We start from the raw sequence: 25,389 nt of genomic DNA, 5'->3' as shown, positions 1-25,389 counted from the left end.
GTACAGCGCTGAGCATACCCTTTGGCGCTATATAAATACTGTATAATAATAATAAACGGCATCATTCTGTTGGCATACAGATTACATGAGGGGTCAATCACCCCTGGTGCCAACTTATTACGAAGAGTGTGAGCCTTCTTATATACAAATTGTGGAAGTTAGGGTAATACAGATCCAACTACCTTTTGCTCAAGAAGGATGTTCCAGTATTTTTTAATAATCCTTTCAGTTTTCGTATACTGTATATGATAATCGAGTATTACTCTAAATTCATTAATCTCTGTTCTTATTCTGTATTGAATCTTTGTCCTTAATCAGCTTTTCTCTATCCATCCTTCTACCTTTTTCAACCTCTGTACTAATAATTCCCCTCTGTTACCCTTTCTGAAGAAAACAGTTGGCCAAAATCTCAGCTTGTTGTAAAAAAAAAAAAAAATAAACACCTTCTCAATAAACAATCTCTCTGCAGCCTCATGAATTGGCCCTTAAAAATGTTTTTTTTTTTTTTTTTTTTTTAAATTTAAATATTTATTAAATTTTTCATGTTAATACAAATACCCAAAAAGGGGAATAATTCTCATACAAATAGACATTTATAACATTTCTACCTTTCCCCTACTAAAAACTCTTTTCTTTCCCATCCCACTACCCCCCCTTCCCGCCCCTCATCCCCCCTCCTCCCCCTCTGCAGACTCTAGCCCATTCTAATCTCTCGAGGCTTATTAATTTTTTACTAACATCCTAGTTCATATTTTCCTATATTTCTCTTTCAATCCTGCTCTTTCCCACTTTTCCCATCTCCTATAATAAACTCTCATCCTATCTTCCTGCATACGGTATGATCTTTCCATTCTACCTATCTGGTTTACTCTATTAATCCAGTCTTCCTCCTTCGGTACCTCAGATTTCTGCCAAAACTTGGGTATCAACCCTTTCGCCGCATTCAAGAAGTACCATATACCTGAGTCTTTATATTTATTTACAGATGTCTCCACATTGTGTAGGAGGCACGTCGTTGGGTCTAACCCTATGTCAATTTCAGTTATTTCTTCAATCAATTTGACTATTATCTTCCAAAAAACCTGGATTTTCGGACATTCCCACCATATGTGAAACACCGTGCCTATCTCTCCACATCCTCTCCAACACATATTTGAATTTTCCCCATTCAACTTGTGCTCTACACTCGGTGTAATGTGCCATCGTGTCACACACTTATAATTAATCTCAACCTCTCTCATACTAACATTATCGTGTATCAATCTAAACATCTTTCTCTGTTTATCCTCATCAAACCCAACTCCCATATCCCTTTCCCATTTTGTTATAAAAATTAACTTTGTGTTTGTGTCTAATTCTGTGAGTATTCTATACACTTTTGAAATACCGTGCTTCCCATCCCTTCGTGTCTCTAACAACCTTTCAAACATATTCCACTCCTGTTTTAATCTCAGGGGTTTCGGTAGATTTCCAATAAAACATTTCAATTGATGATATTTCCACTCATCTATTCTAATAAAAATATCTCCCTTCTTCTCTATTAAATCTTTAAGTGATCTCAATTCCCCCTCCACCAAAACATCTCTCAGTTGGGTATCCTCCTTTCTAAACCATCTCCCTGATATCTTATTCTTTCCCGGGGGAAAGTACTCAGTGTTTGTGAGAGGCATTAATATAGAATTAAATTCCCATTTCATGTTTTTGTGTAAATTGTCCCATACCCTTAAAACATTTAAAGTGTAGATACTCGTGCTTTCTTTAATTCCTCTAAACTGTGGTGGAACCCATATCATCTGACTCAATCTAATGCCACTAAGATCATTTTCAATTGTTACCCAGCTTTTCCCCTTATGGTTAAATGTCCAGTCATATATTCTTGCTAAAACCACTGCTTTATAATATCTCTTGACATCTGGTAGACCCAATCCCCCTTTCTCTTTAGTCCTACTCAATGTTTCATATGCTATTCTAGGTTTTTTATTCTTCCATATGTATCTTGTTAACATTTTTTTCATTATCTTAAAGAAGGCCTCTGGAATTTTAATTGGTACCATTTGAAATCTATACAGTATTTTAGGCATAATTACCATTTTGACTAGGTTTATACGTCCTATCCAGGATGGGTTTCCTCCTTCTAGTCTTTTTAAATCTTCCCTGATCTCATTTATCAAAGAGATATAGTTTAATCTATACAAATGCTTAGATGAGGCAGTGAGTTTTATTCCTAGGTATTTTATCTCTTTTTCTCTCCATATAAAGGGGAATTCTTTTTGTAGTTTTTCTTTTTCATTCTTTGATATATTAATATTCAGGATCTCTGTTTTCGTTGGATTAATTTTTAAGTTTGATAGATCACCGTACTCCTTCAGAATCTTCATTATATTTGGGAGAGTTATTCGGGGATTCCCCACATAGAACAATAAGTCGTCCGCAAAGGCCGCTACTCTATGTTCTATGGTTTCTATCTGAATTCCCTTTACCGATCCACTGTTCCTTATTATTGACAACAGAGGTTCGAGTGACAACACATATAGTAAAGGGGACAGTGGGCAGGCCTGTCTTGTACCATTAGACATTCCAATGGGTTCTGATCTCTCCCCATTTACCGTGATGATTGCAGTAGGCTCCCTATATAATTTACTTATCCACTCTCGCATTCTATCACCTATCCCCAGCACTTTTAAGTTGTCCATCATAAAGCCCCAGTCCACTCTATCAAATGCCTTCTCTGCATCAATTGACAAGAGCACCACCGGGGCTTTCCCTTTTCTACTTTTCTGAATAAGCATCAGGGTTCTCAAGCCGTTATCTCTACCTTCTCTCCCTGGTACAAAGCCCACCTGGTCTCCATGGATCCATTCAGGCATTAGATCTTTCAACCTGTTTGCTAACACCTTTGCATACAGTTTAGTATCTGTGTTCAATAATGAGATAGGTCTATAGCTGGAGCACTGAGATGGATCTTTTCCCTCCTTGTGAATAAGTACTACATGGGCCTGTAGGGATTCTCTCCTCACTTCCATCCCACCTCCCAGAGCATTCATATATTTCTCCAACTTGGGTAACAGTACTTCACTAAATTTCTTATAGTACTTAACTGTATAGCCATCCGGGCCTGGGCTTCCCCCCCCCCCCCCCCTGTGCTTCTTAATGCTGTTTTAATTTCTTCCTGGGAAGTTTCTGCGTCTAAGGAGTTCAACTGTGCTTCACTTAGTTTTGGTAATCCCGCATTTTTTAAGTATATCATCTTTTTTTCATTACTTCCCTCTTGAGCTTCTTTTAGCGGACCTTGGGGACTAATATTATATAACTTTTTGTAATACTCCGTAAACACTTTAATAATCTCTTTAGTTGAGTGGACCAACTCCCCCTTTGAACTTTTTATCTTTTCTATATAGTTCCTATTTTTCTTTTTGTTCAAGGCTCTCATTAGATATCTTCCTGGTCTGTCTCCCAATCTACTGTATATCTCTCGTTCAAAACCCTGTTGTATACTCTTCTCTTCTCCTCATCCATCAATCTCTCTAGATCATCTTTTTTGTCCAATAACTTCTGTCTCGTGTCTTTTGTTATTTTCTTCTTATGGATCTGCTCCAAGTCCAATATTTCTTTTAAAAGCCCACTGACCCTCTCTCTTCTTTCCTTTTTCTTCCTTGCTCCTGCCGCAATCAAGATTCCTCTTATGAATACCTTGTGGCTTTCCCAGACTGTAGCTATCGATACTTCCTCTGTTTCGTTCTCCTTAAAGTATACCTTAATCTCTTTCTCGATTTTCTGAGCTAAATCCTCATCCAGAAGAAGAGCCTCATTTAACCTCCACCCTAATCCTCCAGTCCACCTTCTTCCCCATCCCATTTTCATTACGACCGGGGCGTGATCCGAGAACGTCCTTGTCTCTATGTCAATTTTAACCAGATGATCTATAAGTTGATGGTCTATTAAGATGTAATCTAATCTCGAGTATATCTCATGTGCATTAGAGAAGAAGGTATAGTCTCTGTCTTTCATATGCATTATTCTCCAGATGTCCACTAGTTGATATTCATGCATCACTTTTTTCAAAGCTCTCAGAGACCTACTCCCCTCTCTTTGCACGGAAGAGGTATTATCCTTTTGTGGGTCCATACAGAAATTTAGGTCTCCTGCTACTATCAAGCGCCCTTTTTTAAATTCCATTAATTTTTTCAACAGACCCTTCATATACATCTCCGGGTTTTTATTAGGGCAGTATATATTGGCTAAAGTACACTTAATCCCCTGAAGTCTACCTTTTAAGAATAAAAACCTCCCCTCCGGGTCGGTTCTTCTATCCTCCAGCTCAAATCTCATATTCTTTGCCAAACCTATTGCAACCCCTTTTGCTCTTTTAATTGGAGAATCTGCATAATACCATGTTGGGTAGTGTTTGGATTTCAATTTCACGTTTGCCTCTATCTCAAAGTGCGTCTCCTGTAAAAATACCACTGACGTAGCCCTATGATGTAACTCATTAAACAACCTAAATCTCTTCCCTGGACAACTCAGCCCGTTCACATTATAGGTTATAAACTGTATTTCTTCCATCTTTCCCAATTAACTCCATCTCTCTTCCAAATTGCCTCTTCCTCTTTATCCCTTCTGTCATGCAGAGTGTTGACCCAATACCTCCTCCCCTCCCTCCCTCCCATCCAACTCCCGTCCCCTCCCCCCTCCCTCCCATTCTCCCAACCCGCCCTCCTCCACTCTCCTGATAAACCCCTCACCTCCTCTCCCTTCCCTCCCCACGTCCCCGTCTCTCCCCCCCTCTCCAACCCCACCCCACAGAGTATTAACCCCCCTACCCTTCCCTCCCTCCCTTCCCCACCCTTTTTTAGGCTTAAAATTTGCCTACTAATCATTTGTGGACTAAAACCCACTTTTGATTTAATACCTTGGGGTTGAGCTCTGTCCACATACGACTCCTCTTCACCCACCTACCCTCCTCCCTCTATGCATCTAATTCAATAAATTTTTCTAAAGACCCCTTGTGACAACAACTGTATTCATAAAAAACAACCATAAAGAAAATGACGTAGAGAAGCACAAGAGGACAAAAAGGGGCATGGGAGGAGAGAGAGAGAGAGAGGGGAGAGAAAACAAAATAACTCTCCCTCCCTCCCCCAACTACCACTCCCCTCCCCCCATGTCCCCCATATCTCCCCTCTCCTCATCCCACCCTGGGATCTGTATTCTTTGTAATTCAAGTCTATCACAAAAAACCCTTCAGTCCTCAGGAGATCTCAACATGGCCGTGAGTCCATTTTTCCATCCAATAAAGCTCGCCTGAGCTCCCCATCTGTATCGCACATTCTGTTTTTTCATCTGTTCTGTCAGGGGTTTTAAGGTTCTCTTTTTCCATAATGTCTCTGGTGCTAAATCTGCAAAAATCTGGACATTTATTTCTTCATATTTAATACTTGTTCTTCCCTTTATTTTTTTCCATATCTCTTATCGCTCAGCCTATAAAATTGGACGATTAAATCTCTCGGTCTTTTTCCGCCATTGATTTGCTGAGTTTTTCCTGCTCTAAATATCCTGTCCAGTTTATACGTTTCTGACATAGGTCTGTCCATTATGGAATTTAGGATTTTACTCACTGACCCTTTCAAATCCTCCCTCTGGGAACTCTCTGGGATTCCTCGTAACCTGAGATTTTTCCTTCTATCCCTATTTTCTAGAGTCTCCATTTTATAAAGCAGTTTTTTTTGGTCTTTTTTAATTTCCAATGTCCGTTTCTTAAGATCTAAAATATCCTGAGCGTGATTTTTAAGTTTGCCCTCTGTTTCCTCCACTCTGCATAATAATTGCCCAAGATCATTCCTTATTGCTGTTATTTCATGCTTTATTGAGTTTTCCAGACTTTTAAACATTTCTCCCATTTCTTTCTTATTCGGCACTTGTAATTCTCTTTCCATTTTTCTCTCTTCCATGTTTCCTGACATATATTGACTACTACTGTTGATTCCTAGGGATAGTCTAGGACTTTTTTCCAGGTTAGCCTCCCATTCACTCTTTTCACTTGTTCCCAGGGGTCTTTCTGGGGTCGTGTTTCCCTGAAACGTATACTTTTTAATTGAGCCAGACTGTGCTCCCTTAGCCCCACTTCCTTTTACACTTTTATTCTTCATATCTTCTGGCCCTTTTCAGGATTCCATTGAAGTACTTCGCTATTCAAACTGGGGGACCAGATTTAAAATGTCCTCTTGAATTTTAATTTACATTTCTAGGTTCCCTTAGTTTTAAATTAATCTTCCGCTTTGTTGTTTTAATCTTCCTAGAAGCCCCCCTTGGAACCCCCTTTCTCCACTACACTCGATGCTCCTTAATATTCAGCCCAGCATTATACTGTTTTTCAGAGTCGCTCTCACTCACCCTCCTCTCTCTGTATTTTTCCTGTCAGACTCTCCAGCTGCTGTCATCCATCTCTCCAGATTTTTTTTTTCTTCTTTCTTTGGAAGGGTTCCTCTGTATAACTCAGTCCTTTAGGGCTTCAGGCAGGGCACCAATTTTGTCCTTTGCTCGGGTCATCCAAGACACAGACCACAGAGCAGGGAGAGGTCGGAGAGCAGACCGCATCTCTGCCTGTCATCCAGACGCCGGCCGGCTTCTCCTGCTCCCAATACTCCCTTGCGGTTACCACGTGGTCCCACCTTGTCTCCCCGGCAACCCGTATCTGCCTCTAGAGTCTCCTCCACACAGACCGAGGAGAGACGGCAGCCGGATCCATTCACACTCCACAGGGGCAGCACCTCTCCAACTAGTCCCCGCTCATCTCCCCCGCATGGGAATCCCGGGGGAACAGGTATTCAGCCACAGCATAGAGGGTATGGGAGGTCAGGATCCGAGGTCTCGGAGAGCAGCTACATCGAGCTCTCCGACGCCGCCATGCACAGGCCCCTCCCCCCCATACCAAAAAGTGGCCCTTAGGGATGTTAAACAGACAATTCTTGTTATAACTATCAATGGATATCTATCTCCATTGTGATCCATGGCTTTAAAGAAATGTTTTGTAATAAACCTCCCCCTTTCTATTGTGATGTACAAATCTAGAAATGTAATATTCTGTCCACTAGCGAAGTTATCACTATATTTCTATCATTTTTACTCAGTTTTACCTTAAGCCCCCCATCACATCAAAGCTGAGTTTGAAATTTTGCGACTTACAGTGAAGTCGCACGATTTCAAAATCGGGTGACCTGCCGATTTGTAAGACATCTGTGTCAGATGTCTTGCAAATCACAACTGAAAAGTAGTGCATGTACTACTTTAGAAATCGGTGAGGCTCCGAGCAAGTCGGAACCGCACCGATATGACCGCTCTAATAGCGAACAACAGAGTGGGACTTGGTATACGATATGCAAATCGCATGCCAAGTTGCACCTGATGTGACCGGGGGCTAACGGCTTTCAGACTGGACTTACCTCTTGAGTTGCTGAATTGCATGTTTATGGGTGCCCAACTCCAGGTACAGCTGTTTGTACCATTTTGTATACTTTAATTCTAACATTGCATGTGTCATTTTTATTTCTTTATGAGATCCTTCTATGCTCCGCTGCCTGGTGCTATGCAGTGGAAGCCAAACTAAACTATAGACTCCCCACTGCTTCAGAACAGTGTTGTGCCTTTGCTCCCTCCGTCCCTTTTCCAAAGAACAATACAAAAACCACCACTGTGCTGTGCTTTGTGATAGCAAAGCACTGGGACTGGTGTCATGCATAGACACCATTCCGATGCAGCAGAATTCCTGCTATATAGCAGCAGCTTAGAAAGTTCTTAAAAGAAAAAAAATCTACACTTGTAATGTGACAACTCAAGGTTAAAAACACAGTAAAAATAGCTGTACACAGTAGTGGGCTATAACTGCTCATGCAGACACCGAGGATCTTGAGCTTGTCACTTATGCTACCGTATTGTTTTTCATTTCAGGTTAATGCAGCAGTCTGTGGAGTCTGTTTGGAATATGGCATTTGACTTTATTCTGGACAATGTCCAGGTGGTTTTACAGCAGACATATGGAAGCACATTGAAAGTTGTTTGATCCTCATCCTTGGCAGAGGAGCCTGGCATCCCTTGCCTACCTGTACCATAAGTGCTTGTGAAGTATTTGCAAAACGCATGATTTTAAAGCTTCAATCATTTTACATTTCTTTTAATAAATAATTTTTGTACATTTTATTTCTCAAGTGCCAAATTTGTCAGCATTGCATGTAAATATTTGTGTTCCAGATTCTTTTATTGTAGTATAGACCATTTGAAAAATGTTTGTTTATAAGAGTTTTATGGATTTTTACAGTGAAGTGTTCACAGTTGTTTAATAAAGAAATAACTGCTTTACATTGCGGTTGGTTTTCAGTTATTCTAAATGCATTATTTTTGTTTTAATAATCTTTTGTAGAAAATTAGTAGCTGATATAAGGCTTGAGCAGATACACTTTTAAAATGAGGAAATCTGTTTTTCCCAGAACATAAAAAAATATATACAAAATCACAATACATTTGTTAACAAACTGATAGGTGACTAAAATCTGTCTGGAACCTGTGGGTTTTTTTTTATCAGATTGGATTTTTATCAAATTAAAGGATTTGGCTTTCATTACCTGCATAAAAATGAGAGAATCAACCACTAGCCACAAAAATGTTTTTGCACTATTTATCCTTTTGAAACATGCCTCTGATAGACCTGCAACCTAATGGTAATTTATAGAAAATAAGTACAAATAAAAAGAACACAGTTAACAGTCATTCACTCCTGTCCAATGCAGTTTAAAACATGACAGATTCCTTGATGTCACTGTTCCTTTTCCATCCAACAGGAGAGCTCCACATCATATTACCTATTTAATTTTCGTTTTTATATATACAGTCATGGCCAAAAATATTGGCATCCCTACATTTCTGTCAGATAATGCACCGCTTCGTCCAGAAAATTGTTGCAGCTACAAATGTTTAGGTATTCTCATGTTTATTTCTTTTGTTTGTATAAAAAAAGCCAAGCACTCCATGCTATTGAGAACTCCTGACAACTGATCTGCTAGCCCAGAAATGACTGGGGAATTCCTCCCTTGACAAAAAATCAAAACAAAATGGAGGATTGAGTCCCTGAAACAGAGCAGATACCAGGTTTATGCTGACTTAACCCAGTCCACCATAGTGCAACAGAGGGCCCTCTCGAAAAGGAGAACCCTTCAGATCATCACTAGTGGTGGGATCAGTGTCCCAATACTGTTCGCTCACTTTTGACCACATGGGGTACCAGCTCCTTTGAACAACTAAGAGATTCCTATGATATACTGGACTCTGAATGGTTTCATTATCTCCAACTTCGTCATCTGGTAGAATCTTTGACTAAAAATCACAATTGGACCTCCACTGATGGCCTTTGTATCTAGGTGTTATTCAAACCCGACCATACAGGGCCTCAGCTCTCTGTTATACTCTTCTATGAGGGGGGCAAAATTAATACTCAAATTCTGGCATATTGCACATGGTGGGAGAGGGACCTCTACATCACCCTTGATGCAGAAAGCTGGAACAAAACATAGGTGTCACTGTTTAAGTCCTCCCGTAATGTGCTAGCACTAGAGGACTCCTAAAAAGTCAAGGTTGTACTACACCCCAGTGAGAATAGCGCAATGCCTCCTCATGTCTCCCTCTTGCTTCCCTGGCTGCTCTGATCCGAGAAACATGAAACCTATTTGGTGGACCTGCCCTAGAGTCAAGAGACTGTGGATAGGGATGTATAACATGATTAATACAGTACTGCAAGTATATTTTAACCCCTTGGCGCAGACAGTATGCAAATATGCGGCCCACTTGACTGGGCTTTTTTCCGTGGGGCTGCATATTTGCGTACTTGTCTTTGTGCTGGGAGCGCACTGTCGCACTGGACACCGTGTCTATGCGTAGAACAGAGACCAGGGTCTCCCTAAGAGACCCGGGTCGTGTAGTAATGATTGGGACCTGGAACTCTCGATTCTGGGTCACGTGATCACTGTGATAGCCTCTGATTGGCTATCACAGTGATCAGTCACTGTGAAGCCTGCCCCCATGTTTTTTCTCTCTGAATGGAGGAAAGAGATGCATTGCATTGCATCTCTGTCCTTGCAGAGAGAGAAAGAAAAAAAAAAAAAAGTGTTAAAAATGACAAAAAAAAAATAAGGGTCCGATCTAGGTCAGTTCCAGGGTTAGTGTTTAGGTCAGGGTCAGTATTTTATTTTTACATTTTTAAAATACTATCAGTGTCTGTTAGTGTCAGTGTATTTTAGGTAGGATATAAAAAAAGCAATATGCACACTATTGTTTCTGGGCCATACCATGGGTACAAACAACTAATGCCCTGTATACACATATACGAATGATCGTCCGATTTTTTTCTACATGCTAGTCTAGTAGAAGAAGTGAAGAGGTTACTAAAGTTACAAAAATTCTTTAACGACGGAAATAAGTTACGGAGAATGTAATGTATTTGTATTGTACAGTTGCAAGAAAAAGTATGTGAACCCCTTGGGATTACGTGGAGTTTTGCATGAATTGGGCATAAAATGTGCTTTGAACGTCATCTAAGTCACAACCATAGAACACAGTCTGCTGAACATAATACTACACAAACATTAGATGTTGCCATGGTTTAATTGCACATAACATGTAAACATTCACAGTGCAGGGAGGAAAAAGTATGTGAGGCCCTAGCTTAATGACTTCTCCCAGAGCTAATTGGAGCCAGGAGTGAGCCAACCTTGACTCCAATCAGTGTGATGATATTGGATGTATTGCTGACAGCTGTCCTGCCCTTAAAAAACACACACCTGTTTTGGGTTTACTGGTTTCAAGAAGCACTGTCTGATGTGAACCATGCCTCGCAGAAAAGAGCTCTCAGAAGACCTACGATCAAGAATTGTTGACTTGCATGAAGCTGGAAAGGGTTACAAAAGTATCTCCAAAAGCCTTGATGTTCATGTGTCCACAGTAAGACAGACTGTCTACAAATGGAGAAAGTTTAGCACTGTTGCTACTCTCCCTAGGCGTGGTCGTCCTGTAAAAATGACTGCAAGAGCACAGCGCAGAGTGCTGCATGAGGTAAAGAAGAATCCCAGAGTGTCAGCTAAAGACCTACAGAAATCTCTGGCACATGCTAACATTTTTGTTGACACATCTACAATAAGGAAAACATTAAACAAGAATGGAGTACATGGGAGGACACCACGGAGGAAGCCATTGCTGTCCAAAAAAAATATTGCAACACGTTTGAAGTTTGCAAAAGAGTACCTGGATGATGGGAAAATTCCAGAGTTTATCAAGACATTTTGCAGGAAAACGTACGACCATCTGTCTGCCAACTGAAGCGCCGCAGAGGATGGGTGATGCAACAGGACAATGACCCAAAGCATACAAGTAATTCAACAAAACAATGGCTGCAACAGCACAGAATACGCCTTCTGGAGTGGCCCAGTCAGAGTCCTGACCTCAACCCGATTGAAAAGCTGTGGCATGACCTTAAGAGAGCGATTCACACCAGACATCCCAAGAATATTGCTACACTGAAACAGTTTTGTGAAGAGGAGTGGTCCAAAATTACTCCAGATCGTTGTGCAGGTCTGATCTGCAACTACAGGAAACGTTTGGTTGAGGTTATTGCTGCCAAAGGAGGGTCAACCAGTTATTAAGTTCAAAAGGTTCACATACTTTTTCCTCCCTGCACTGTCAATGTTTACATGTTATGTGCAATTAAACCATGGCAACATCTAATGTTTGTGTAGTATTATGTTCAGCAGACTGTGTTCTTCTATTGTTGTGACTTAGATGACGTTCAGAGCACATTTTATGCCCAATTCATGCAAAACTCCACGTAATCCCAAGGGGTTCACATACTTTTTCTTGCAACTGTATTTTTGGAGAACTACTGTACAGGTTAAAAGGAAAATCGAATGTTCCAGTATCGTACGATAAAACTTTTCGTGCTTGTCCCTTCTATTTTTTCCAGACGATTGCTGTTTACGAACGATCAGATTATCGTACAACCACTTTAAAGTGTATACGGGGCTTAACATACACATATATGGTATCACTGCAATCGTCAGGTGCAGGAGAATTTATTTTAGGTTGTTCTTCGGTGGGAGGATATGGTAGTAGCAAGAAATATACAAGTACATTTTTTAAAACGTTATTTTTTTTTTTACTATTTTGGGCCAGTTTTCCTTTGATAAAAGAAATCAGGAGATATCCATTATCATTTAAATGAAAGCCCAATTTGTCCTGAAAAAACAAGGTATAATCCGCCTGGATGCACAAAGTAGTTGTGATGATAGGTACAGTTTTACGAACACGTCTAAACTGCAAAATTTTGCTTAGGCATTAAGATTTGTTTTACCATTAGGCACGAAGGGGTTAAGGAAAAACCGCTGGGAAGCACTTCTGCACTAACAAATCCACAACATCACTCGTCAGGAGCACACACTTATCACTCATATTTTTATGGCCATGAAACAGATAAAAGCAAAATCATGGAAATAACTGATACTTCGCTTCGACGAGGAAAGAATCTGGTAAACGGCACACTAGTTAATGAAAAACTCGCAGCGATCCTCAACTACACCCATGATAAATTGCGGCGCACCTAGCAACCTTCGTTAGGTAATTTTGTACCATCCCAACTAATCTTGCGTTTCCTGGAGCTGTGACTGATACACCCATGGTCTTACTGGAGCCAACAAGAGCCCCTGGGGTTTCCCCTCCCCTTTCCATCCCCCACATCCTTTCCCCTCCCCCTCTTTTCTTACATCCCCCACTCCTCTGCTTTATTTTCCTTTTCTTTTTCTGGTTTCTCCCTTTAAACGCCCTGTCTAGCCATACCCAAAACAGTCAGGGATCCCTCCTTTTTTGGAAAGGTATCTGCAGGAGTGATACACTCGAGCCCACATTTTATAAGGGAAGGGATTCAGACCTAATCTGACCCAGATGGGAGCCATTACAGGGGAAACTGCAAGGGATGTCCTGGGATGTACCACCGATAAAATCCTCTTCCTGGGGTGCATTGAGGGATAGAGCTCCCTCCCCTATATCTTTGATCATGCTCTCAGTATCTACAGTTCATCTGTCAGCGTCCAATCCTTCTATTGATGGCAGTATACCTTGAAGGTGAAAGACTTCCTGTGCCCCTCAATAGAGTAGATAGCGTCTACAAATGGCGGTATATATATTGGAATTTTTTATTTATGTATACTAGTAATGGTGGCGATCAGAGACTTACAGTGGACTTCGGCGGGCATTCTGACACTGAGGGGGAACTGACTAAATGTCACTGACATCCCCACTGACACCAATAGTGATCAGTGCTAATAAAAAGCACTGACACTGTACTAATGGGCAGGAAGGGGTTAACATCTGGGGCGATCAAAGGGTTAACTGTGCTGTTTTATTATTGTGTATGTGTGTGTGTTGTACTGTGTAAGCATATTGCTTTGTATTGCTATGCAGAGCAATACAAAGCAGCATGCAGGAGCTGACAGGGGAGAGAACTGTATTGTTTACATACAGACGTCTCCCCGTCAGTGATAGTTGGGTGACGGCAGGGAATCACTGGCCTGGACCCGATGATCGACAGCTGAAGCCGCCAATGGAGGTGTGGGTAGAGCCTGCGCCCTATACCTGGAAAAGCAAAATTAGGTATATATACGTGATTTTGCGCAGCCCTGCAGCAGTATTTCTGCTATAGGGCGGTGGGTAAGCGGTCTCAATACCTGTTCATTTGAATACCTGCAGCATTAAAGACATAATGCTCCAAAACCACTAGTTGAAGACTACTGATATAGACTTTAAACCTTAAGAAATGACATTAGGAAAAAATGTATTTGTGTCCTAAATGTGGATCTCAGAAAATATATAAACCTCTATAACAAATTAATATTATAGTATATGTAACTTGTATTGCCACATACAAACATCTACCCACTTGCAATTCCAAACACATTCTAGTATACAGCATAATGTGGCCACTCCACAGGGTACCAGGATGCAGTTCACAGTATTGTCTTAACAGTTAAATGCAGCTATGATATACCCTGTTTTTATGTCATATTCAAAGCACATTGTATTGCTTGTAGAAAATCAATGGGCCATATTTACTCATTGAGCTTAAATGCACATAAAATAGATTTATTTTAACATGACCAAAAGTAAGCCCCAATGAATGCTGCACAGAATTAAAATTACATCAAATTATATCAAGACAAATAACATTGTCCATTTACTTTATTTCTGGCTCTGTGTGATAATTACATTGGAACTTCGTGGTGTCAACCGAAATGCTGCCCAAAGCACAATTTACACCATTCTTTTACATAAAGCAGATAGAGAAATTTCATTATCCATATTTAAAAAAAAAAAAATCTGTAGGCACAAAGGAACAATGAACACATACAGTGCCAGGGCAAACAAACTGCATAAATAATGCTTTAAATTCATTGTTTTTACATTAAAGTGATCCAAAATTCTGTGCAGCAAAGTCAAATGCTGCAGTGTGAATCTTGCAAGTAAAAAAAACTGAGCCAATTGTTTAAAACAGAAGCCAGTTATCTGAGTGTTGTGGAAAGATAGTGGGCAGGCACATTGGAACTGTGGGGGTGTGTAAAACTGAGCACTGTCAAACCAGTGTAAATTCTTGGTTTCCCATGGAAAACAATTTAAAACTACTTTTTTTTTCTTCCAAACCACAGGTTCAATCCTTGGTTTCTCCCCTCTTCGATCTTCACTTCTTTACAAAATTATAACGTCAGCTGAAGCAAGTTCCAGTATTTAAAAGCATTAAATGATTTCAAACACTTTTTTCAATTCGACTATGAGCTGCCAGTCTGATTTCTGCATTTCATCTCTAAACCAGTTTTTCAAAGCATCAATTGATTGCCGGGTGATCTAAACCAAAAGACAAACAATTAAAAAAAATAAGAACAAAAAAAGATGGACTTTGCTCAACAGGAATTACTAATGAACTAATTTACTAAAAAGTAAACATACTGAAAGAACATGAACATGTAGACTGCCATTACTAAATGATAGCTGCTTGGGTGTCATACTGATCCACTGTTTTCAGTACTTTCTAAATAATTGAGTAAACAAGTTGAGAGCTTTGGCTTCACTCTGACGTTACCTGATCCATTCTTGTTCCAGGTCAGTTATACATACAGTAGTTCGGAAGCTGGGGACAAGGCAGGCAATGAACACCAGCCATTGTACTTCTCTCAGTACAGGTAAAACCTAAATAAGATAACTACAGACCAGGGGCGGACTGACCATTCGAGCACTTGGACACTGCCCGAGGGCCCAGGGTCAGTAGGGGGCCTTATGAGATGCCCCTGGTACCTTTTTTATAGGCTTTTTTGAGTGTGGGCAAGGAAACAGGGGCCCCATGATCCCCTATTGCCCGGGGGCCCCATAAGTTGTCAGTCCGCCCCTGCTACAGACTCTTTTGTTTAACCAATTCAATACCGGGCAATTTACACCTTCCTGCTCAGGCCAGTTTTCAGGTTTCAGCGCTCTCACACTTTGAATGACAATTGCGCGGTCATATAACATTGTACCCAAACTAAAATTTTATCATTTTCTTCACACAACTAGAGCTTTCTTTTGGTGGTATTTAATCATCGCCAGGGTTTTTATTTTTTGCTAAATTAACAAAAAAAAAAACACGTTATTCTTTGTTTCTGTTATAAAAGTTTGCAAATAAATATTTGTTCTTCATAAATTTAGGCCGAGATGTATTCTGCTACATGTCTTTGGTGAAAATAACCCAAATTAGGATGTGTTATTTAGTTTGTAGGAAAGTTATAGAGTTCGCAAACTATGGGATAGATCTGAAAATTGATCAATCCTGAAGTACTGACAGCCAATCTAATATCTTGAGGTCCAAAAATGTCAGAATAGTACAGATATCCCCCAAATGACCCCTTTTTGCAGAGTAGACAGTCCGACGTATCTCATAAGAGGCATGGCGAGTTTTTTGAAGTTGTATTTTTTTTGTCATAATTTTTCGGAAAATGAAAAAATTAAAAAAATTATTTTCACATACTGTCACCAGTGCAGTACAGCGTCATCATATAACTGGCATGGCGGTGATCAGGGACACTGACTGGTGACAGTGTGAAAAAAATATATATATATATATATATATATATTTTTTATTTTTATTTTTTTTTATTAAATTTTTTTCTTTTTTTTTTAAGATTTTTTTTTTCATATTTCACTATGTCCAAAGTAGTACAATGTTACCATAGTAACTACTTTACTACCATAGTAACATTGTACTACTTTGGGGAAGTGACCCTTTTTTTTTTTCTTTTTTCTTTTTTTTTTTACACAATTTACTTATAGCAAAGAATTACTTTGCTATAAACAAGCATTTACCTGAATGACATCGATTCATTCAGGGTTTTTTTTTTTTTGTGCTTAGCTGTGATTTGGCCACAGCTAATCACATGACATGTGCATGTGATTAGCTGTGACCATTCACAGCTAGACACTAGCATGAATGAAGCCATCCATTGTATACAACTGTCATGTGACCTGCTGTGATTCGTCACAGCAGGTCACATGGTACCGGAAACGGGGGCCGGTACTCAGATCTGTCATTGGCTGTGTCCGAGGTACACGGCCGGTGACAGATCGCGCCGCTGCGCGGCTCTGCAAGCACGCGAACTGCACATGTGCGGGAGGACGCCATATGGCGGCCTCCCAGAAAGATAATACATTTTTGCGGACGCCATTTGGCCAGAGGCCGGGCGTCAAATGGTTAAGGTGGCATATTACTCACCTTGCTTACAAGATAGTCTGTTGCCTCAAAGTGTCGGCCAAACATTTTCGGAGACTCTCCAGGAATAGGCTCTATTTTGATACACACTTCTTGGCCCTTTCTTGCCACATCTACAGGTTTGTGGTTGATTTCAATACTGGTTATAATGCCAATGTCTACAAACTGAAAGTGCAAGATTCGTCACATACTTTTCCAATGTCCATTAAATTTTTATTATATAAATGCAGTGCTCTTGGTGTACAATCTCTTATTCTTACATGTAGTAAGGGCTATTCAACAATAAATCACTTTTCTTTGGTCGTTAGGAGGGCTTTCCAAGCTTTAATAAATGAGAGCCCCTGAGTGTGATTGATTAGCAATATTATATGAATTAACTAATAGAAGTGCAATAGTCCTTAAATGGAGTAAGTGTTCATGCAGACAGGGTATGAGGATGTACAATGCATAAATCTTTACAGTGCATTCTCCTTCAGTGACTTAACCACTTGCCCTCCTGTGGATTTACCCTCTTTCCTGACCAGCCCATGTTTTGCATTACGGCGCTGCATTACTTTGACAATTGTGTGGTCATGCACCACTGCACCCCAATTAAATTTATGTCCTTGTTTTCCCATGAATTGAGCTTTCTTTCGGTGGTATTGGATCACCTGTGCGTTTTTTATTTTTGCGCTATAGACCGATAACTTTGAGAGAAAAAAAATATATATTTTTGACTTTTTGCTATTTAACATGTCCAGTAAACATATGTAAAAAAAATCAAATTTCGGCATAAATTTAGGCCAAAATGTATTTTGCTACATGTCTTTGCTAAAAAAAAAAAAAAAAAAAATCTCAATACGTGTAAATTAATTGGTTTATGTGAAAGTTATAGCATTTACAAATGGCGGTATAGATAATTTTTTTTTCAACTAGTAATGGCGGCGATCAGCGACTTCTAGCGGGACTGCAGTGGACATTCTGACACTGGGGGGAACTGACTTGGTGTCACTGACATCCCCAGTGACACCAATACAGTGATCAGTGCTAACAATAAAAAAAAAAAAGCGCTGACACCATACTAATGGCACTGCACAGGAAGAGGTTAACATGAGGGGCAATCAAAGGGTTAACTGTGTGCTGGGAGTGTTTTACTAGGGGGCGGGGGTGTGTGCTTCACTGTAAGCACACTGCTCTGGATGGCTGTGCTGTGCACAGCCATCCACAGCAGCGTGCCAGAGCCGACAGGGAGGAGGACTGTTAGTAAACAAAACAGTCTTCCTCCCCGTCGGTGATCATCGGAAATGACCGGGCGCCGGCATATAGCGGTGCGGGTAGGGAGGGCTATAGGGCAGTCGGGAAGTGGTTAAGGATTACTCTGTTGAACACAAAGATACTATTATGGGCAGCACAGTGGCTAAATGCTTAGCACTTCCACCTGGCACTACCAGGGTCGTTGGTTCAAATCCCAACCACGGCACCACCTTCCAGGAGTTTGCATGTTCTCCCTGTGCCTGCGTGGGTTTCTTCCGGGTACTCCAGTTTCCTCCCACACTCCAAAGACATGCTGGTTGGTTAATTGGATCCTGTCTAAATTGGCCCTAGTATGTGTATGTATTAATGTGAGTTAGGGACCATAGATTGTACTCCTCTTGAGGGTTAGGGACTGATGTCAATGTACAATATATATGTAAAGCGTTGTGTAAATTGACAGCGTTATATACATTTAGGTCCATATATATTTGGACACAGGCACAAATTTTAGTTTTTTTCAGGTATTTACCAAAACATATTCAAGCTATAGTTATATAGTGTATATGGGCTGAATGTGCACACACTCAGGTTTAATTTGAGGGTATGTGCATCCAAATTGGAGGAAGGGTTTAGGAATTACAGCTCTTAAGAGTAGCCACCCCCCTTTTTTAATGGATCAAAAGTAATTGGACAATTGAATCAAAAGCGGTTTCATAGCCAGGTGTTGGCTACTCCTTCGTTATTTCTTCATCAATTAAGCAGGTAAAAGGTCTGGAGTTGATTCTAAGTGCAGGATTTGCATTTGGAATCTATTGCTGTGAACCTACATCATGCGTTCATAGGAGCTGTCCATGCAAGTGAAACAGGCCATTGTCAGGCTTCAAAAACTAAACAAATCCATCAGAGTGATAGCAGCAACATTAGGAGTGGCCAAATCAACAGTTTGGTACATTCTGAGGAAAGAAGAATGCACTGTTGAGCTCAGCAACATAAAAAGGCATGGACGTCCATGGAGGACAACAGTGGTGGATGATCACAGGATCCTCTCTATGGTAAAGAAAAACCCATTCACAACATCCAGACAAGTGGAGGACACTCTCCAGGAGGTGGGCGTATCATTGTCAAAGTCTATAATCAAGAGAAGACTAAATGAGAGCAAATACAGAGGGTTCAGCACAAGGTGCAAACCATTCATAAGCCTGAAGAATAGAAAAGCCAGATTAGACTTTGCCAAAAAACATCTAAAAAGCCAGACCAGTTCTGGAAAAGCATTCTTTGGACGGATGAAACTAAGATTAATCTGTATCAGAATGACTGAAAGAAAAAAGTGTGGAGAAGGCTTGGAACAGATCATGATTCAAAGCACACAACGTCATCTGTAAAACATGGTGGAGGCAGTGTGATGGCATGGGCATGCATGGCTTCCAGTGGCATTGGCGACTGGATGAATTCTGCAGTATTTGGAGATATACTGTCAGCCCAGATTCAGCCAAATGCAGCAAAGTTGATTGGATGGCGCTTCACAGTACAGATGGACAATGATCCAAAACACACTGCAAAAGCAACCCAAGAGCTTTTGAAGGAAAAGAAGTGGATTATTCTGCAATGGTCGAGTCAATCACCTGATCTCAACCCAATTGAGCATGCATTTCACTTGCTGAAGGCAAAACTAATTGCAGAAAGACCCACAAACAAAGAACAACTAAAGACAGCTGCAGTTAGAGCCCGGCAAAGCATCAGAAAGGAGGAAATCCAGTCTTTGGTAATATCTATGGGTTCTAGACTTCAGGCAGTCATTGTCAGCAAAGGATTCTCAACAAAATATTACAAATTAACATTTTATTTATGATTATATTCAATTCTCCAATTACTTTTGGTCCTTTGAAAAAGGGGGGGTGGCTACTCTTAAGAGCTGTAATTCCTAAACCCTTCCTCCAATTTGGATGTATATGCACTCAAATTAAACCTAAGTGTGCACTTTCAGCCTATATCCATTATATAACTATATCTTGAATAGGTTTTGGTCAATACCTGAAAAAAACTAAAATTGTGCCTGTGTCCAAATATATATGGACCTAACTGTAAGTACCTGAAACAAAAATAATATTCACACTACCAAATTCAGTGCTCTGATGCATTAGATCGAGGTTAGCTACAATAATATGCATTTCACATGTTCACAACACACACTAATTATTCCTGAAGTAACTCATAAGCAAGACAAATGGATGAAATACATCGCCAACACACCTCCAAGCTTGTTTCTAATGCCTGAAAAAGGGTTCCCATGTAGTCCAGAAACATTGCTTTTCCATGTGATCATACAAGAATAAAGTTGGTGTGCTGACGACGTATTACATCCATGCTGTATACCAGCCTTTCTCAACCATTTCAACACAGAGGAACCCTTGAAATAGCTTTCTGGTTTCAGGGAACCCTTGCTAAACAGGACTATAGCTACAACTCATGATATATTAGTGTGATGGTCAGTGGGAAGAATGCTCCTTACACATGTGGTCACTGGGAAGAATTCCTCCCTTATAGATAACTAAAAAGATCAAGTGTCAGTGGGAACTTATAAGAAAGGCAGAAATTGCTCATTGCTCAAGGAACCCCTAGCAACCTCTGGAGGAACCCTGGTTGAGAAAATCGCTGCATACCAAGACAGTCAGGAGTTGTTGCAGCACACATTTAATCATATGGTTGATTCCAGTATGGTGTGCAGGAGGAATATACCATGTCATATTCAAACACAAGCACAGGCTGACATATTCGAATTGCCAATGTTTTATCTATTGTTCTTATGTTCAAACATTTCAATAGAGGTTATATCAATAAGTAACTTATTTACACTACGGCCTATTCAGTTACAGCAGATCCCCAACTGCTGATTTGTTAATGATGCTCCCAATGACAACTACTACTGGCAAAAGTCATTGTCACCAAATAATGTGATCACACACACACACACACACACACACACACACACACACACACACACAAAATCAATGCAAAGTAACACAACAGTACTTACATTTTTACTTGGTACACATATTGGTGTACCTTGTTTGACTTGCCCAGCTTCTATAATCACTCCCATGACAATGGGATCTCGGGAATTAAAAATAAATTGAGGAAGAATTCTAATTTTACATGGAAATACAGCTATGTGCCTGAAATGAAAACATAAAAAAGGTATTGGTTTTATATAGCACAGAGAGAAAATTATATACAGTGAAGGAAAGAAGTATTTGATCCCCTGCTGATTTTGAATGTTTTCCCACTCACAAAGAAATCATCTGTCTAAAAATTGAATGGTAGGTGTATTGTAACACTGAGAGAGAGTATAGCAACAAAAAAATAAGGAAAGTCTAACAAATGATGCACTGATTTGCATGTTCATGAGGGAAATAAGTATTTGATCCCCTTCACAAAACATGACTTAGTACTTGGTGGCAAATCCCTTGGTGACAATCACAGAGGTCAGACGTTTCCAGTAGCTGGCCACCAGGTTTGCACACATCTCAGGAGGTTATATTTCCTCACTCCTCTTGGCAGATCCTCTCCAAGTCATTAAGGTTTGGTGGCTGACGTTTGGCAATTCGAACTTTCAGCTCCCTCCACAGATTTTTCAATCGGATTAAGGTCTGGAGACTGGCTAGGCCACAACAGGACCTTAATGTGCTTCTTCTTGAGCCACTCCTTTGCTGCCTTGGCCATGTGTTTTGGGTCATTGTCATGCTGGAACACCCATCCACGACCCATTTTCAATGCCCTGGCTGAGGAAAGAAGGTTCTCACCAAAGATTTGACGGTACATTGCCCCGTCTATCGTTCCTTTGATATGGTACAGCTGTCCTGTCCCCTTAAAACACCCACAAAACGGATTGTTTTCACCACCATGTTTGACCGTTGGGATGGTGTTCTTGGGGTCATAGGCAGCATTCCTACTCCTCCAAACACGGCGAGTTGAGTTGATGCCAAAGAGCTCGATTTTGGTCTCATCTGACCACAACACTTTCAACCAGTCCTCCTCTGCATCATTCAGATGTTCAGTGGCAAACTTCAGATGGGCCTGGACATGTGCTTTCTTGAGCAGAGGGACCTTGCGGGCACTGCAGGATTTCATTCCTTGTTGGCATAGTGTGTTACCAATTGTTTTCTTGGTGACTGTGGTCCCAACAGCCTGGAGATCATTGACAAGATCCTCACGAGTAGTTCTGGGATGATTCCTCACTGTTCTCATGATCATTGACACTCCACAAGGTGAGATCTTGCATGTTGCACCAGACCTAGGGAGACTGACAGCTGATTTGTGTTTCTTTCATTTGCGAATGATTGCACCAACTGTTGTCACCTTCTCACCAAGCTGCTTGGCGATAGTTTTGTAGCCCAGTCCAGCCTTGTGTAGGTCTCCAATCTTGTCCCTGACATCCTTGGACAGCTTTTTCGTCTTTGCCATGGTGAAGAGCTTGGAATCTGATTGTTTGATTGCTCCTGTGGACAGGTGTCTTTTATACAGTTAACAAATGAGATTAGCAGCACTCACTTTAAGAGACTGCTTCTAATCTCAGCTTGTTACCTGTATGAAAGACACCTGGTAGCCAGAAATCCTGCTGAATGATAGGGGATCAAATACTTATTTCCCTCATGAACATGCAAATCAGTGCATAGTTTGTTAGACATGCATTTCTTTTGAATTTTTTGTTGCTATCGTCACTCAGTGTTACATTACACCTACCATTCAATTGTTAGACTGATCATTTCTTTGTGAGTGGGCAAACATTCAAAATTAGCAGGGGATCAAAAACTTATTTCCTTCACTGTGTGTGTGTATGTGTATGTATATATATATATGTATATATATATATATATATATATATATATATATATATATATATATATTTACACACGCACACATACACACACAATATGCCAAAAGCATTGGGACACCCCTCAAACATTGGATTCAGGTGTTCCAATCACCTCCATGGTCACAGGTGTATAAAATCAAGCACCTAGGCATGCATACTGCTTCTACAAGCATTTGTAAAAGAATAGGTCGCTCTCAGGAGCTCAGTGAATTCAAGCGTGGTACCGTGATAGGTTGCCACCTGTGCAATAAGTCCATCCGTTAAATTTCCTTGCTACTAAATATTCCACAGTCAACTGTTAGTGGTATTATAACAAAGTGGAAGCAACTGGGAACAACAGCAATGAAAAAATGACAGAGCAGGGGCAGCACAGGCTGAAGTGCACAGTGCGCAGAAGTCGCTAACTACCTGCAGAGTCAATAGGTAAAGACCTCCAAATTTCGTGTGGCCTTCAGATTAGCAGAGAACTTCATGGAATGGGTTTTCATGGCTGAGCAGCTGCATCCAAGCCTTACATCACCAAGTAAAATGCAAAGTGTTGGATGCAGTGGTATAAAGCACGCCCCCACTGGACTCTAGAGCAGTGGAGACGTGTTCTCTGGAGTGACGAATCATGCTTCTCTGTCTGGCAATCAGATGGACGTGTCTGGGTTTGACAGTTTCCAGGAGAACGGTACTTGCCTTACTGCATTGTGCCAAGTGTAAAGTTTGGTGGAGGGGGGATTATGGTGTGGGGTTGTTTTCCAGGGGTTGGACTTGGCCCCTTAGTTCCAGTGAAGGGAACTCTTAAGGCGTCAGCATACCAAGACATTTTGGACAACTTCATGCTCCAAACTTTGTGGGAACAGTTTGGGGATGGACCCTTTCTGTTACAACATGACTGTGCACCAGTGCACAAAGCAAGGTCCATAAAGACATGGATGAACGAGTTTGGGGTGGAGAAACTTGACTGGCCTGCACAAAGTCCTGACCTCAACCCGATAGAACACCTTTGGGATGAATTAGAGTGGAGACTGCAAGCCAGGCCTTCTCGTCCGACATGCCGTCTGCCTGACCTCACAAATGCGCTTCTGGAAGAATGGTCAAACATTCCCATAGACACTCCTAAACCTTGTGGACAGCCTTCCCAGAAGATATGAAGCTGTTATAGCTGCAAAGGTTGGGCCAGCTCAATATTAAACCCTACGGGCTAAGACTGGGATTCATGTGCGTGTAAAGGCAGGCGTCCTAATACTTTTGGCAATATAGTGTGTATTTTATATATATATATTATACATATACACATATATGGCTAATTTGCCAAGCTAAGCAACTTCTATGTTCATCCTGCAACTATTATAAAAACCCCAGGAGGCCAATTTATAAGAGCTGTATCAAAGCATGTTTCGCAGACAGTTTCAAGAATAATTTGTTACTTTTCTGCTGCAGGACAGAAAATGAAAATTACAGGCTGATTGTTTGCTTTGCGGCCTCCATGCTACATGTGTCCCACTGCAATTAATTGCTTAGTACTTGTGTACCTTGTCTACAATACTGCACCTCCTGTACATAAGGGGAAATATCAGGGCATGTTAAAAGAAGAAAACAGTGCAAGCAGGGCTGAGACAGTGTACCGAAGCTTTCACTTGTGTGCAGAAGATGTATGTGACATGCCTACAGTGCATTAGATGTGCCACATACATACACCCTCATACAACATAGAATGCAGGCAATAGTACAACAAATATTAGTCGAGCCCTTATAAAGATATTTCACAAACCGGGTTTTGCTTTAACAACACATCACTCACTTGAACTCTTCCTGTTTCTGTTTCTTGTAATCCTGCCTGTATTTTGTAAAGGCATCAAACAAGTGGTAGATGATTTCAGCACTAAAAACCCGCACACCTAAACTATCTGCCATTTCCTGAGCTTCTCTCTCAATGCGCACATCAAAAGCTAGAATGACAGCATACCTAGAGAAAGAGAAAAAAAAAGAAGAGGTATTAGCATCAAGCAGTAACTGCCAGCCAACTACAGGATGCTCTTTGACACTGACACACACACAAAAGTTTTTGGCAAATATGAAGAAATGCTGTAAAGTAAGAATGTTTTCAAAAATATATAATTTAATTGTTTATTTTTATCAATGTACAATTGCAAAGTGAGCGACCAGGGAAAAAAATCTAAACTAAATCAATATTTAGGGTAACTACCCTTTGGTTCAAATCAGCATTAATTCCTACACTTGCGCACTAAGTACACTTGCACAAAGTCGGGGGTTTTGTAGGGTTAAAGTCGGGTGTATGATTAATCACTTATACCAAGCACGTGCTAATGATCATCAATTTCATATGCAGGCTGAAACACAGTCATTAACAGAAACAGTGGTGTTTACCACCCCTTCATTTTTGAAAGATACTATTCAGGTGATTAACATATTGAATTCCATTGAATGGAAAGAGTTATATTTTGGCCACAGCCGATGT

General features: G+C 40.5%; 2 protein-coding genes across 3 annotated transcripts in view; one reads left to right on the top strand and one right to left on the bottom strand.

The window, feature by feature from the left end:
• REV1 (REV1 DNA directed polymerase) overlaps window positions 1-8,352 on the top strand; it is a 110,735-nt gene extending 102,383 nt beyond the window's left edge. The window contains exon 23 of the mRNA XM_089688110.1: window positions 7,945-8,352. Within this exon, the coding sequence (XP_089544236.1) occupies window positions 7,945-8,056 (112 nt within the window). The 3' untranslated portion in view covers window positions 8,057-8,352. The remainder of the gene's footprint in view (window positions 1-7,944) is intronic.
• A 5,796-nt stretch (window positions 8,353-14,148) lies between these two features.
• EIF5B (eukaryotic translation initiation factor 5B) overlaps window positions 14,149-25,389 on the bottom strand; it is a 78,571-nt gene continuing 67,330 nt past the window's right edge. For both annotated transcript variants that reach the window (XM_089688108.1, XM_089688109.1), the window contains 4 exons: window positions 24,712-24,876; window positions 21,084-21,222; window positions 16,820-16,981; window positions 14,149-14,925 (listed from right to left, as the gene is read on the bottom strand). In XM_089688108.1, the coding sequence (XP_089544234.1) occupies window positions 14,818-14,925; window positions 16,820-16,981; window positions 21,084-21,222; window positions 24,712-24,876 (574 nt within the window). In that variant the 3' untranslated portion in view covers window positions 14,149-14,817. The remainder of the gene's footprint in view (window positions 14,926-16,819; window positions 16,982-21,083; window positions 21,223-24,711; window positions 24,877-25,389) is intronic.

This window comes from Staurois parvus, unplaced genomic scaffold (assembly GCF_062004578.1).
Source record: "Staurois parvus isolate SC_StPar_1 unplaced genomic scaffold, SC_StPar_1.0 ptg000446l, whole genome shotgun sequence".
NCBI lineage: Eukaryota > Metazoa > Chordata > Amphibia > Anura > Ranidae > Staurois > Staurois parvus.
The sequence above is the reverse complement of the archived record's forward strand: the minus strand, read 5'-3'. Positions and strand labels throughout refer to the sequence as shown.